Source organism: Phlebotomus papatasi, chromosome 2, assembly GCF_024763615.1.
Source record: "Phlebotomus papatasi isolate M1 chromosome 2, Ppap_2.1, whole genome shotgun sequence".
NCBI lineage: Eukaryota > Metazoa > Arthropoda > Insecta > Diptera > Psychodidae > Phlebotomus > Phlebotomus papatasi.
Genome location: NC_077223.1, coordinates 101221437 through 101236959, shown reverse-complemented (window position 1 = coordinate 101236959; position 15523 = coordinate 101221437). Strand labels below are relative to the sequence as shown.

The 15523-nt window shown below is 36.0% G+C and overlaps 2 protein-coding genes across 2 annotated transcripts in view; both read right to left on the bottom strand.

Moving 5' to 3' along the window:
* LOC129800445 (putative gamma-glutamylcyclotransferase CG2811) overlaps positions 1-15523 on the bottom strand; it is a 107669-nt gene that overhangs the window by 63407 nt on the left and 28739 nt on the right. The window lies entirely within an intron of this gene.
* Positions 1-15523, bottom strand: part of LOC129800438 (FK506-binding protein 2) — a 62795-nt gene that overhangs the window by 42212 nt on the left and 5060 nt on the right. The window contains exon 2 of the mRNA XM_055844804.1: positions 357-532. Coding sequence (XP_055700779.1) covers positions 357-532 — 176 coding nt within the window. The remainder of the gene's footprint in view (positions 1-356; positions 533-15523) is intronic.

The following is a 15523-nucleotide window of genomic DNA, read 5'->3' as shown; positions in this document are numbered from 1 at the left end:
TTCAATGATGTTCAACGAAGAAAAGTTATGTAAAATTCAAATTTCTTTTGCATTTTCAAAAGAAAAGTGAAATGTGGCCATCATTAATTTGCAGGCCAATTTCTTCTTAAATTATTAGTTGTCCAATTTCTTTCTGATTTAATTGAGACATTTTGGGGATTTGCACTAATGGACGATGAGTCACATTTTTTTAGAAAAGAAATTTGCCCGTCTGAAAAAGTGCCATCGCATTGGATAAACACATTTAATGGATGGGTTAAAAGTGAAATTTGGTAAAAGGTGAGATTGAGGTGGGTGCAACGACAAAAAAAAAAGATCTCTAGGCAAAGAACGATGGGGAAAGTCGGTGGACTTACCTTGAGTCGAATTTCTTGCCATCTGTGAGGGTTCCGGTGTAGTGCATTGTGAGCATATCACCATTTTTCGACTTGTTGGAACACACTTCCGGTACACTGACCACGTCAACTTTGAGACCTGAATCACAGCGAATGACCGCCACAAGGCACGATACGACAACTAGTGACTTAAGCATCTGCAAATTAAAGAGAAATTCGCATTAAAGAAATGTGATTTTGAAATAATGTGTCTTTGTTTAAATTTCTCACAATTTTAAATAAAATGAACATTTTAATATATATATTCTAAAACTTTGAGGAATATTTCGATGACTCAGAATATAAGTCGAACAACTCTATTTTTTGTAAAAATCGTTTTATTCGCTTTTTGGATACTTCTTTATACCCTCTACCTTCCCTGTGAATATTATACACTGAGAGAAATCCGAAAAAGTTAAAATAACATTCCGGAAATGTTAGTTTTACCCCGAAGTATTGATCCAAAATCGGTGTAAATATTACCCTTTTTAGGTGTATTAGGGGTTAAAGTTACCCTTTTTCATGTTAATTTTACCCTTAAAAAGGTGGAAAATTAACATTAAAAAATGTTGATATATTTTTACACCTAAAAGGTGTTAAAGTTATGAGCAAAAAAAGTTAATCGCACCCTCTTTTTTTCTCATTGTACTTGATAGATAATTATTTTCAAAGTTAAATCTCAAAAATCGTGTACTCTGCATGTAAAATCTCAGCTTAAAATCGCTGTCCTGTAAAATTTGCCTACTGTGAGTTATTCGTTTCTTATTCTGAGCGATCGATTTACTGAATTAGGTTAGAGACTAGATTCAGCAATTTAAGCTTCAAATGAAATTCTAAATACTTTAACTAGAAAAATGTTGTCGAATGAAGCGTTAAAGTGTCACTAAATTGAAGGATAAAATACAAGAGGAATTTACTATTGTAACCGGCCCTTTGATCAGGACTGAAATATTGTTAATATCTGTGTATTCAAATGGATAAAATTACTCGATTAGTACCTGATTTAACATGTTTATAGTCAGACTTAATATCAAAATCGGTTAAACCGTTAATTCCAATCGATCAAAACAGCCGAGAAATTGATTATTAAAACCGGTCCTTCTGAAAGTTGAAGTTAAGCGGTTGAAAATGATGGTAGAGGCCATTAGCCGTTTTAGCATTAAATAGGTTTGGAGTTTTGTAATTACCATCCATCCATCCATTATCCATCCATTATCACTTCACGGGCGCGCGGCGGCCAGGGCCATATGCACCACTTTGCACTTGTACACTTGTGACATTGTGTAGGAACCCCCAGCGGAGAGCCCCTTTGAACTTACACGAGTTTCAGCATATTAATTTTTTTCAGGAAATTGAGTACTTTTTTACATGATTGGAAATTACTGGGTGTACCCAAGTCTTGGTACAGTGAGATTCCACCAACTTGATTCCTTTCCTCCTGATACCTGATGCACTCCTCAAGCAAATGCTTCACGGTTAAAAGACATCCGCACTCGTCGCAGATTGGCGGCAAACCCCCTTCCATTAAGTATGAATGGGTTATATTTGTGTGACCGATTCTCAGTCTTGTAATGACAGTCTGTTTTCTCCTTGAGAGCTGAGGATGGATCATACAGACAGGGTCCTCACTTATATTCCTCAACTTGTTATCCCCTGGTATGGAGGACCATTTTTCCTTTCTATGGGAAATCCATCTTTGTTTGGTACACCTTTGTGCATCTAATAAGGGGACTGGTGTTAATCGGACCTCCTTTTTGTCCGCTCCATGCTTAGCGAGCTTATCCGCCCTTTCGTTTCCGGGTATTCCGGAGTGGCCAGGAACCCAAACCAAGGTTACCGCTGGATGCTCATGCAAAATTGATCTAATCCTTGTGGGAATAGAAAGTGAGCACTCGGGGTTCTCCACCGCTCGGAGGGTGGACAAACTGTCCGAGAAGATAACAAAAGACTGGGAGCCTTGAATGCCAACATCCAAAGCGTGCTCGATTGCCATTGCCTCAGCCGTGAAGATGGATGTCATCCGATCAACTCCAACAGAGATTTCCAATGGAGGATGCGGACTATAGACTCCAAAACCGGTGCCTCCCTCGTATTTCGCTCCATCCGTGTAGAAATATCTACTATCATTGCCAAGGTCGTGTAGTTTCTCCAGAAAGTGTGCACGGTATGCTTCAATAGATGTGTTTTCTTTTTTAAGGGTTGCCAGACTAGAGTCGATGCATTTTTGGTTAAAAATCCATGGGGGGACAGTTGGCGTCACGTTCAGTCTCTTTGTATACTCAGGGACATGCAATTTCTTAAACGTCTGTTGAGCTTGATCCACCACAGAAATCACCCTTCTTTTTCTACCCTCCCTACAACTCTTGAGATCTTTATGCAGCAGGTGTTTTTGTTCATGATTCACCCGGTTAGCCCATCTCACCAACTGTAGTTCCCTTCTCTCCTCGAGTGTTGGGACATTCGCTTCTGCATATATACTTGCTATGGGAGAGGACTTAAACGCTCCTATTGACAGCCTAACAGCCGTGTTGAAAGTGCTGTTCAGTTTGTTGAGAGTGGATCTAGAGGCAGTTCCATACACTTGGGATGCATAGTCACATGTACTTCCGATTAAGGCCTGTGTTATGCGTAACAGTTGCGTCCTATCGCTGCCCCAGCTAGTGCTACTAAGAATTTTAATTAGTTTTAATTTTTTCCCACAGTTAATTCTTAGGTCTTCCACATGTTTTTTAAAATTCAGATATTTGTCGAAGACAACACCCAGAATTTTTAAGTGAGGCAAGAATTCGATCCTTCTGCCATTCAGCATGAGGGTCGGGTCAGGACAGTTTCTTCGTCTACAGAAGTGGATAGCCTTTGTTTTATCGGAAGAAAACTTGAAACCGTATTCCCGCGACCATATCTCCAAAGCGGTGAGGGCCTCTTGGATTATGTGCTGCAACTCGGAACCAGTTTTTGCCCTTGCGAACACTATGAGATCATCCGCGTATAGAAGATGCTCGATCTTATGCAATGACAGTGATTGGGAAGCGGATGAAATCGCAACCAGAAAAAGGGGCACGCTCAAGACGCTACCTGTTGGCACACCGTTAATCTGTGTACGCACCTCGGACAGAGACTCTCCAACAGCAACCACGAACTGTCTATTCACCAGAAAATTCTCAATAAAAGAGAGCATTTTCCCATTCATTCCCCAAAGCTTTAACTGATTGGTGATATTAATGCGCCATACTTTCTCGTAAGCCTTTTCTAGATCAAAGCTAACACATACCACGTGTTCGCCGTTGTTCAACGCATTTGCGGTAAAATGTTGCAATATAGCTAAGTTGTCCACGGTTGATCTTGATTTTCGGAAACCGAACTGGTGATCCGGCAAAAGATTGTTGGATTCAAGCCACCATATCAATCGCCTTGCAACCATCTTTTCCAATACCTTGCTAACACAGCTGAGCAGAGATATTGGTCTGTAACTAAACGGATTCATAGGATCTTTTCCAGGTTTTGCTATAGGGATCACCATGGCCATTTTCCATATCTCTGGAAACTGCTCCTCCATGTAAATTTTATTGTAGAGTGAAAGGAGGTGTTTCTGCTCAGTAGTTGGGAGGTTTTTAAGCATCGCATAAGAAATTCTGTCTAATCCTGTGGATTTCCCCTTGACGCCCTTAAGGGCATGAACTAATTCCGAGAAGTTAAACTTCACATTCAAAGCTTCTGTTGGGTTATTCTGGGGGGCGAAAGAGTAAGACAACAGTTTATTGCGAGTTTCAAGCTTTTCCGCGCTTAGATCAGAATCATCGGAATTCGAGCAAAAAGTTTTTGCGAGGGTTTCAGCTATAAGCTTTTGGTCTGCTACAAAGCCTTCTGAGGAGATCATCGCTGTGGGTCCCGAACCCTTAAAACGTCCGCATAGCTTTCTCATTTTGTCCCATACCTCCTTTGATGTTGAGGTGGAATCAATTCGCTCGACGAAATCTTGCCATGATTTTTGTTTTGCTTCGACGACTAGTTTTTTAACATGACTCCTACTAATCCGAAAAGCGCTAAGGTTCTCTGGCGTGGGATAGTTTTTATAGATTCTATATAGTCTCCTCCGTTTTTTAATGGCATCTTTTATCTCTTTTGACCACCATGGTACATATTTTTTCTTGGGGTTTGTGCTAGTCACCGGAATGGTTTTTTGGGCTATGCCAATAACTCCGTTGTTAAACTCATCTAACTGTTCGTCAATTGACGCAGACGCATATTGGGTAAACTTCCCCGCGATTTGCCGCTGAAAAGCCGGCCAGTTTGCTGAGTCCTCCTTCCATCTTTTTCGTCTCGTAATACTACAATTTGTGTCCAAATCGGTTAAAATCACGGGGAAGTGATCGCTATTGTAAGTGTCTTTTGCAACGTTCCAATTAAAGGTGAGTTCGAGGGATGGGGAGCAAAGGGACAAGTCGATTGCAGAGAATGTACCATAACTCGGACTGAGATACGTGAAGCTTCCATCATTTAAGAGCAAAAGGTTGTGTTCTTCAATGAACCTTTCAATAGTTCTTCCTCTCGTATTTGTGGTGCTTGAGCCCCATGCCACACTCTGAGCATTATAGTCGCCTAGAATCAGAAAAGGCGTCGGCAATTCCTCCACTAAACTTGACAGTTTAGCATAATCGATTCGCTCTCCGGGATTTAAATATAGAGAGCATAGAGTTATGTATCGTCCACGCATCTTGGTTTGTATAACCGTGCACTCTAGGGTACTATGAATGGGTATTTCCCTGGCCCAGTTTTGCTCTTTTATTAGAATTGCGGTGCCCCCCTTTGCGGTGTTCGAGGGGTGATTTCTCCAGAAAACATGATACCCCTTAAGACATGGAGTTTTCCGACTTGTGAGATGAGTTTCTTGCAGTGCAAAAATGAGTGGATCATAATCTCTCCCCAGTAAATTTAAATCAGCAAAATTATTGTAAAAACCATTGATATTATATTGGATTATCTTATTCATATACAAAAAAAAGTAGATTTAGGAGGAGAAGAGTGACTCGGTGTTGCAAAGAGAGACAAAAAAAAAGGCTGTCCGATGGGTTTTTGGATTTGGTGTTATCGTTAAAAGAGTAAAGTGTGCGAAAAAAAATAACAGTAGTGTACTTGCCAACCAGACGATTAGTCGTGCCGTGTTTTGGCTTCGGGAGTGATAATTTTGTTATCGATGAGTTTGTTTATAGAACACTGGAAAGTTTCATCAGTAGTCTTTCCAGCTTCTTTTCCTTCTGTTAATTTTTTGTACAGAGAGGAAGAGGCTGATGGTGTGCCTCCCTCCCCCGTGTTGTTCAAGGAGTGTGCTTTTTCTTGAGTTTTATTCATATAACTAGAAGATTTTATTCCTACATGTGTTTTCTGAACTGGTGAATCTTCGTTTAGTGATTGTGCTCTTTGGATTTGAATCGGCTGAGTTCGTGATGTATGTTGATTTTTACTAATGATTGGTGTTTGAGCATCTTGCCTTACAATCATGGTTTTTCTTTCTTTTTGGGCCCTAATGATGGCTTGCTCAATAGCTTCTTCATCGGACATTTCAGAGTTCAGCCTTTTTCGCTGGCTGCTCCGTGAGGATGATCTTGAGTATTTCCTAGGTTTGTTTATTTTTTGAATAACGGTTGGAATGGGTGGCTTTTCATGGGCGGGTATGGTCAAATTCCCTGGGAGACTCAGAGTATTGCTTGCTCGTGGTAGGGAGTGGGGGGAACTCATTATCGGGGAGTGCATTGAAAAAGTTTGAAACAGGAATTGGTTGATAATTGTATGGCCCTCTTGTGTTAGTCCGTGGGACAAGCATAGCTGCCTCATTTCTGCTCATGTTATTAGATGCCATCACTGATCGTATGTTTCCTTGTCTAATTTTTTCTGGACATTTCTCTTCTGTTGAACAGTGATTTCCCTTGCAAAGAATACATTTGCTATCACTACGACAGCACTCTTCTAACAAATGGTTGCCCCAGCACCGAGGACATTTTCTATCTCGTTCCCGACAGAAGGAACTCACGTGACCAAGCCTCCAGCAATTTCTGCATTGAATGATCCTTTGGACGAAGGGTGCACATTCCAATCTTACACGATTAATAAAAATGAATTTTGGGATAGATTTTCCGTGGAAAAATAGTTTCATTCGTTTTGTGGGACATAACTCATTGGCGCCTCTATTGGGGTCTCTCCTCTTAACTCTTTCCACTTTAAAGACTTTGTAACCGGTGCATTCTATCTCCTCAAAGATCTGGAGTTCAGTGAACTCAATATCGATATCAAAGATAATACCGCAACTTGTGATATAGTATTGGGGAATAAACAAGTTATAGCCCCCGATTTTAAATTTTTCTTCCTGAACAATGCGATTTGCCGTATCCAAATTAGAGCAATGGATGACCACGCTATTTTTCCCAATTTTCACTATTTCAATAATTTCTTCCTTCGTAGTAACCTCCTTGACTATGCCACCAAGATAAAGCGCGCTTATATTTTCTTTTGTAGCCAGTACTCTATAACCATTGTACTCAATTCCGTGCTGATATAAGTGTGTAGGGGGCTCCCCCACCGACTGGGAGGGACCCGGGTTGGGCCCCGGATCACTTTCCATGAAAAGTCACTATCTTATAAGAAGTTTTTTTTTTAACACGATAAGAAAAAAAACACTGATAGTTTAAAATGGGATATAACTTTCAAACTTTTCGAACTGGACGCACCGAATTCAGAGAGCTCTTTCGATACGCGATCTGCTCTCGATGAAATCAATTCGAGAACTGTAATTACCATCGAATTCGTAATTACCATCGAAATCAGTAAACCTGTCTTCGAATATTGCATCTACCGCAGTTGTGTTATGTGTTCTAAAATAATAAAACATGGTCAACCCACTGAGGAAGACGTATACCGAGGGTCGAAAGGTCGAAAGCTTTGGAGAAAATTAAGTTTTTCTGGTTATGAGAAGAAGACAATCCTCTGATGAACTCTGGAAAAATTGAAAATAATAGGTAACACTATCCCCACTATCCGATGAAATTGGTTAAAATAACCCACGATTTGATTTTTTAAGCCGGGTTGTCAAAATCAAAGTAGAACTGTCATCAAATATTAACCTCAAAATCAGTTAACGAAATTTTTTAATTAGCTAATATTACTATAAGAAACGGGTCACAGTCTCTATCCCGGTAACTACCAAAATCGGTTTTATAAATTTGTAAATCGGTTAAAATTAAATTAACCGACCAGATAAAATTGTTTTCGGTTTAAGTAATCGATCAGACGATCCATACTACCGGATTGTCTGTGAAAATCCAGTATAAACAATCCATGTTTGGACTTAATATATGCTATGTATCTGACTTCACGTCTATTTTATGCTAGTTCCTTGTGGCGTTCAAGACCAATTAATCGATAACTTTAAGATTGCGGGCAAAAATATCATTAGGGAATCATTAAAGGAGGGATAATTACTTATCTCAAGTAGCTAAATTTTACTACATGTATTAAGTCAATAAAACGTAATTCTCTAGTAAGTAAAATGATTTGAGGCTGATCTTCAGTGCCTTTCTGGCTATGTTAATTTTATTAAAAATATTCACGTTAACACTATACAGAAAGAGTAAAGTAGATCTTTGTAAAGTTTATTATACTTTTGTCAGCAATACGTAAGTTTTTCTAAGTGTGCTATTCCCATTAAGAATGAACAGAGTAAATCTTTCTACTGAATATTTTTTTAGTACACCATCGTCCTCATGTGCATCTACGTTATCGACTTTTCTTCAAGTTGGTTGCTGTCACGACTGTTTTCCCCACTCGTCGTCGTGCTCCAAAACCACCTAACAGTCGAGATAGCAACCAAAATAAAGAAAAATTAATTACGCAGAAGCACATAAGGACAGGCCATATATTAAAAAAATGTTCAGTAGATTTTTCCATTTCATCACTGAGAAAAAGAAATGGGGATGCGATTAACTTTTTTTCCTCGTAGCTTTAACACTTTTTAGGTGTAAAAATATATCAACATTTTTTAATGTTAACTTTACACCTTTTAAGGGTCAAAATAACATGAAAAATGGTAACTTTAACCCCTAATACACCTAAAAAGCATAATATTTACACCGATTTCGGATCAATATTGCAGGGTAAAATTAACATTTCCGGAATGTTTTTTTAACTTTTTCGGATTTCTCTCACTCAGTGATTATTTATTTAAATAGTATCACACTGAGAGAAATCCGAAAAAGGTAAATTAACATTCCGGAAATGTTTATTTTACCCTACAATATTGATCCGAAATCGGTGTAAATATTATGCTTTTTATGTGTATTAGGGGTTAAAGTTATCCTTTTTCATGTTAATTTTACCTTTAAAAAAGTGTAAAATTAACATTAAAATATGTTGACATATTTTTACACCTAAAAAGTGTTAAAATTATGAGGAAAAAAAGTTAATCGCACCCCCATTTTTTTTCAGTGCATAATTAAAGTATGTTCCTTTGAATAGGACACTTTAAAATCCAATTTAAATCTTAATTAAGGTTAGTATATAAAAATTTACAACTGGAATTGAACTAGTTTAACTTAACATAAACTATAAAATGTAAACCAATCAGCCAGAGTGCTGATTATCATGGGAGCTCGATAAGAGCTCCTCTCTTTATCAGTGGATTTTACTATCTCAACGTGAGTGTCGGAATTAATGCCCCATTTTTCAAGCAACATCGAAATTGATACAAAATATCCATTCACCATTATAAAGAGCTGAAAAATCAGTAGAGCAGAAACTCGAATACGTTTAAAATGAAACTCTTTTCCTCTAAAGACACTTTCAAGTTGAATTATCAGCACTTATTACCAGATAAGACAACTTAATTGATTTAATTATCAATTTTTTAATCGCAAAATTCTTCAAGACCTTCTTCCGAAAGGTACTTCCTCCTTTTCCACCACGGATTGTCCAAGAAGTTCGTGGTGTTAAATTGCATACAACAGTTGCAATTACTGGTTTACGCGTAAGTGAATCGCGTAATTGAGCGATTTGTTTACACACAAAGCAATTACCCGATTGAGCGCAATGGATCATGAAGCTGAGGCTAAACCATTTTCAAGATACAATAAGAAGCTTACACTTTTTGGTTTACTAGGCTTTCTTCACGTTTTGATAAATTACCCCATTTAGTACTCTAAAATGGGATTAAATCAGTGGTAATTGATTCACACGATAAACCTACTTAAATTAGGCTCAAAAAATTACACGCAGAATGAATTGCAGTTTTCGCAGAATTTTTTAGCTTAAAAAAGGTTGAGAAAACAAAAACTTTAAAGATAATAAAAGTTACTTAAGAGTTGCAATTTTTGCTATCTTTAGCTTGATTTGATTACTAACATAAAAGCAAGAGGCATTCTTTGAGAGGCATCATGATGTTGCAAAAAATACCCTTCGCTTTTGTTACCACATAATTTATGATCACGCCAGTTGTATTAGCAATAACAACATTTTTTTTATTTTAAATTACTCTCCGTGCTTTGTTAAATAAAAGCGAAGCTTTTAAATTTATTATACTAATCAGTTGTTTTTTCTTTCATCGGTAAAAGTAAGATTTATCTAGCAACAGCTCAATTCACCAATTTAAATTAAAAAAAAAAACATTTAAAAAATTTAAGATGATTTAGGGTAAGTGTACCAAATTACGGCCAGCTTGCAATTCCGCACACATTTTTTGTTCCCCAATTTTCTATGAATTTTTAGCTTTCGCATACTGTAGAGAAAATACAATGCAAAAAAAAAAAAACAAAAAAAAAAGAATTCCGTAAGGGCAAGGAACTATGAGAATGAAGGTGGCCAGAATAGGCCACCAATGCTATGTCTACAATTTTATTCATAAATAAAAATAAAGACGATAAACTATCTAAAAGATTCCAAGTAACACTCCTTATAAAAAAGTAACAAAAAATCAAGGGGCAAACAACTGATCAAAATTTCATGTCGTAGAATCAATATTCACAAAATATTCTCAATTTTATATGAGAAGAAGAAAATATTCGAATATTTCCCTAAACATTCGCAATATTCAGGAAATATTCGCGATATTCGCAATATTCAGGAATTATTGGCGATATTCGCAATATTCATAAAAAATGACAATATTCGCGATATTCACGTTGGTAGGTGTTCCAGACTCGCGAGTTGTTTTCCCCTTGCAAAAAATTCAATTTTTATTAAAAATATTGCATTTAAAATTTGAGACTTTGGCGCTTGCATGCAACTATGCCGAAACTTGGCACACTTACCCTATATAGGAAAAATTGAACAAAGAAATTGTTTTGAACCTTAATTTACTTTCTGCTTTGTCATAGTCTCTAGACGATGATAAAAGGATATTAAAATAAATTACACAATAAAAAATGTGTAAAATTTTACTACTATAATAGTGCAAAATCGATCATTTTTGTTGTTTAATTTAAAAATGTTTAAAAAATGCACATCATTTTGGTAATTTATTGTCACGTGATTGAAAATTACTACTATTATAGTTGAAAAATTTTCAACAACGTTGTTTAATTTGAAAATGTGTAAAATTTTAACACTATAATAGTGTGAAATCGGATAAATTAATTATTTAATTGCGATCTGTGTAAAATTTCTTACTGTAATAATCGTAAAAATTTTTAACAATGTTTAGTGATTTAAAACTGTTTCACAAATTCTAAAAATTACAACTATTATAGTATGATGACATTTTTTCACATTATTATAGTGTGAAAAAATACACAACACAGTAAAAAAATGTGTAAAATTTTACTACTATAATAGTGCAAAATCGACGATTTTAGTTGTTTAAATTAAAAATGTTTAAAAAATACACAACATTTTGGTAATTTTTTGTCACGTGATTGAAAATTACCACTATTATAGTTTCAAATTTTCAACAATATTGTTTAATTCGAAAATGTTGAAAATTTGACACCATTATAGTGGTAATTTTTGACATTTTACTACTATAATAGTGGTAAAAAAAATTTTCAACAATGTTTTTTGTGCAGTAAAAGTGTTGAAAAATTCTAAAAATTACCACTATTATAGTGTGAAAAAATACACAACTTTATGGTATTTTTTGTCACATGATCAAAAATTAACACTATTATAGTATAATTTTTCACACTATTATAGTGTGAAGCCGTGTGTATTTCAACCAAAGTTGTTGAATATTTAAACAAAAGTTGTTGAATTTTTAAACAAAAGTTATGTAAAAATTGTTGAATTTCCATTTAAGACTTATACTTCAGTCGAAATGCATTTCGATGGGCAAAGGTCATATAGAACATCAAATATTTATAAGTATAATAAATATATCGTAAAGATTCGAGCATCAGATGTAAGCATCTCACATTAGGGGGGATCCTGAGACAGCAAAAAACATTCCATATGTCTAAAAAAGCAAAAATTCAACATATATGTAGAATTCAACAATTTTTGAGTTTACACACAAAAATTCAACAATTTTTAAATTCACCAACTCCAAATTCAACAACTTGAAATTCAACAACTTTAAATTAAACAATTTTTAATTAAACATTTTTTCCAAATTTAACACTATAATAGTGGTGTGAAAGATTACACACTATAATAGTGGTAATTTTTTTTACTGTGAACTTTATGGTACTTTTTATCACAAATTTGTTGAATTTTTAAACAAAAGTTGTGTAAAAATTGTTGAATCTCTAATTAAGACTTATACTTCAGTCGAGATGCTTTTCATTGGGCAAAAGTCATACAGAACATCAAATATCTATATGCATAATAAGTATATCGTAAAGATCCGAGCATCATATGTAATCATTTCGCATTAGGGGGCATCCCGAGTACAGGAAAAACCAATAAAAATGTCTAAAAAGGCAAAAAAAAATCAAAATCTTCGAAATGAAAAGAAAATTCAAAAATAAACAGAAATCAACAATTTTTGAATTTACACATAAAAATTCAACAATTCTTAAATTCAACAATATCAAATTCAACATCTTGAAATTCAACAACTTTAAAATAAATAATTACTGCTCGAACTCAAAGAGAGAGCAGTTATATAATCGACTTTTTTCAACTTTGCACTGTTCTGGAGCTTAAACGGTAAGAGATATCGACTTCCGGTCTTCGGTGACCTTTCGTCAAATGACATTATCTCGTGCCCAACCTCTTTATTTTTCCCCCTCCCCTTTCATACGTTCCCTATCACTCAAAAATAGGTCAAAAATGAGGTTTTTCCAATTTTTCAATAAATTGGCCCAAGGTTTTTCAATGATTTTTGGATATGTCTTAGAGCTAGTCCTGGCGAACATTTCGTCTAAACATATCTATGACCGGAAAATTCGCCATTTTGAATTATTGCAGGTCAAAGTTCAATCACTTTGGAGGATCCGTTTTTCAACCGATTTGGTTAAATTTAGATCTTTTGGAAAGGTACTGCAATGTCGAACCCGGCTGCATCGGTCTTCATCGGTAATGAACCGGTTAAGTAGCGATTTTTGAATAATTTTACATCCCTAATAATTGATATTCCCTAAAAATAAAGTTTTTTCGATTTTTCTCAAAATTGGTCCAAGCTTTTTCAATGATTTTCGGATATGTTTTAGAACTGGTTCAGGCAAATATTTCGCCCAAACATACCTATGACCGGAAAATTCGCCATTTTGAATTATTGAAGGTCAAAGGTCAACCACTTTGGAAGGATCATTTTCCAACCGATTTGGTTAAATTTGGATTTTTTAGAAAAGTATTGCAAATTAGAACCCGGCTGCATCGGTCTTCATTGGTAATGAATCGATTAAGTACCGATTTTTTGATTTTCAGTTATTGCAAAAGATTATGCAAAAAGCTAATTCATGGTGAGCTCTATCTCGTGAGTTCGAGCATTCTGCAAAGCTGGGACGCTTTGCCATCTCTTTTTTACTGTGTAGGCCTATTAATTTGCCAATTAGTTTTCGTGATAAGTGTAACCCGATAATGATTCGGATATTCTTTTTCTCCGCATGAGGGCACTGTTTTCTCCCGAGGATGGCGCTGGTGTCTGTCCTAATTTTGAATTTTTCAGACGAGTCAAAGTCAAATTCATGAAAATTTTCTCACTCAGAAACTCTAGGGGAATGTTGGCATGGTTCGCACAGAGTGAACCTTCAAACGATGCGAATTTTCTCTTTGTTTGCAAAGAGCGATCTACCATTTCTTATCTTGTTTCATGAGCTTAATAGTGATGTATCTTATGGTTAAGAAATGATGAACTAGCTCCTTGCAAACAAAGAGAAAATTCGCATCGTTTGAAGGTTCACTCTGTACGAACCATGCCAACATTCCCCTATAGTATTTTTACGAATTTCGATCATTTGAAAAAATGAATGATGGACGGTTCAACTGCCTGAAACTGCCCCATTCTCCCTTGCACAGCGAAATATTTGTCGTCATGCTTAGTTAGGTTTGATCAGCCAACAAGTTTTTGTGCTTGACGAAAAACACGATTGTTGCATTGATATAAGAAAGGTAAAATTGCGGAAATGCAGAAACCTTGAAAAAAACTCAAACAAGTTCTCAATCATTTGCCATGAGTTGGGGGAAAAGTTTACTTGAGGAGGTGTCTTTAAAAAGTTCAGGACTTTTGTTTCTGACCTTCCTTCCGGGACTGCAAGTGAGAGTTTCGATATAGGTAAATTGTTTACGAGTATCGACAATCCCGAGGCCTTAGCACAGTTCAGCAAAGTCTTCGAAAGAGTTTAATGCTGAGCAGTGGTTTTGGTGTTGCTGAGGAACTAACTTAAGATGCTGTGAGAGTTTAGTAGCGGTATAAATGGTTGATTGGAGGATTTGCCCCAGGAGGAAAATCCACAGACCACCCCTGAGATAATTAATCAGTGAATCTTCTTCAGCAATGATCTCTCTCACATAATGTTAGTGAGGTTTTATCTCTGCACAAAAGTCAGTACGATTTATTTGCAGTGGGATTTTTTGGTGTTATGTTGCGCTTTCACTTTTTACGTGCTCCGAAGAAAGTTTTCTGTGCAATTCTCCATGCACAGAGGAGTAAAACTTCCAACTCTTTGGTGTCTTGTGCCTTTGATGCTTGTTGCTTTTCATGTTTTTGGGGGAGCACTGCAAAATATTGCTGAAGAAGCTACTCTTGAAATCTTGTGGCTGCCTGGTGGCTTTGCCCTCACTTTACCATCTCTCCAAAACATCTTTTCCCCAGCAAAATTTCAACGCATGCATGAATTTCACATGAGACGTGCGGTTTTCTGGGTTCTTTTTTTTGCATCCGACAGAAAGAAAGTTTTCTATTCCATCCATATCGACGCAAATTTGCCAGTCGATTGGCGGGAAAAATTTTTGGCATGCTTCATCGAAAGTCGAAGGAATTGATGGAGATACGACGGGTACATTTCGAAATCTTACAAGATACTTTAGAAGGCTCTCAATCAACTTTGCACTATCTTCCTGATCTTCCCTGTTAAATTTTACTCTACAACATTTCCTACATCCCTCAGGAAGATGATGGACGAATTTTGCATTTGAACATCAAGAAGTTCATCAGAGGTTAGAACACTTTGATTGCAAAAATGTAAATATGGAAATAAATTTTGAGAGAGAAGTTGGAAGTGAGGAAATTGATAAGAAATTTTTATGCAATGCAAACACAAACGGAATGACTTTGCGGAAGATTAACATTCGTATAAATAACTTTCCACCACTTGATAGGAATTATGTTAATTTTCCTCGGTTAAAATGATTATTTTGCAACAATTACTCAATAAATAAGCATAACAATTGCGATTTATCTAATGGAACGAATTTAAATATAAAATTTAAAACACCTTGCTTTTCATCTTTTAATGGCGGTATGTAAAATTTAAATGAATTTGCCGTTGCAATAAAATGTTGCACTTGACTTAGAAATTAAAACCATTAAAACCCTTGATGTATATTTTTTTATTTATGATTTCATAAGGTCGCATAAAATTTAATAATTGTTGATGGATTTATAGAAGATCTCATGGAAGATTTTTATTAAAAAAAAATTGTACAAGAATGAGCTTTTTGTTCCAAGGGAAAGTACGCTACCTTCGGACTATTCAAGCTTCGGACAACTAATTTTTTCAACAGTTTTA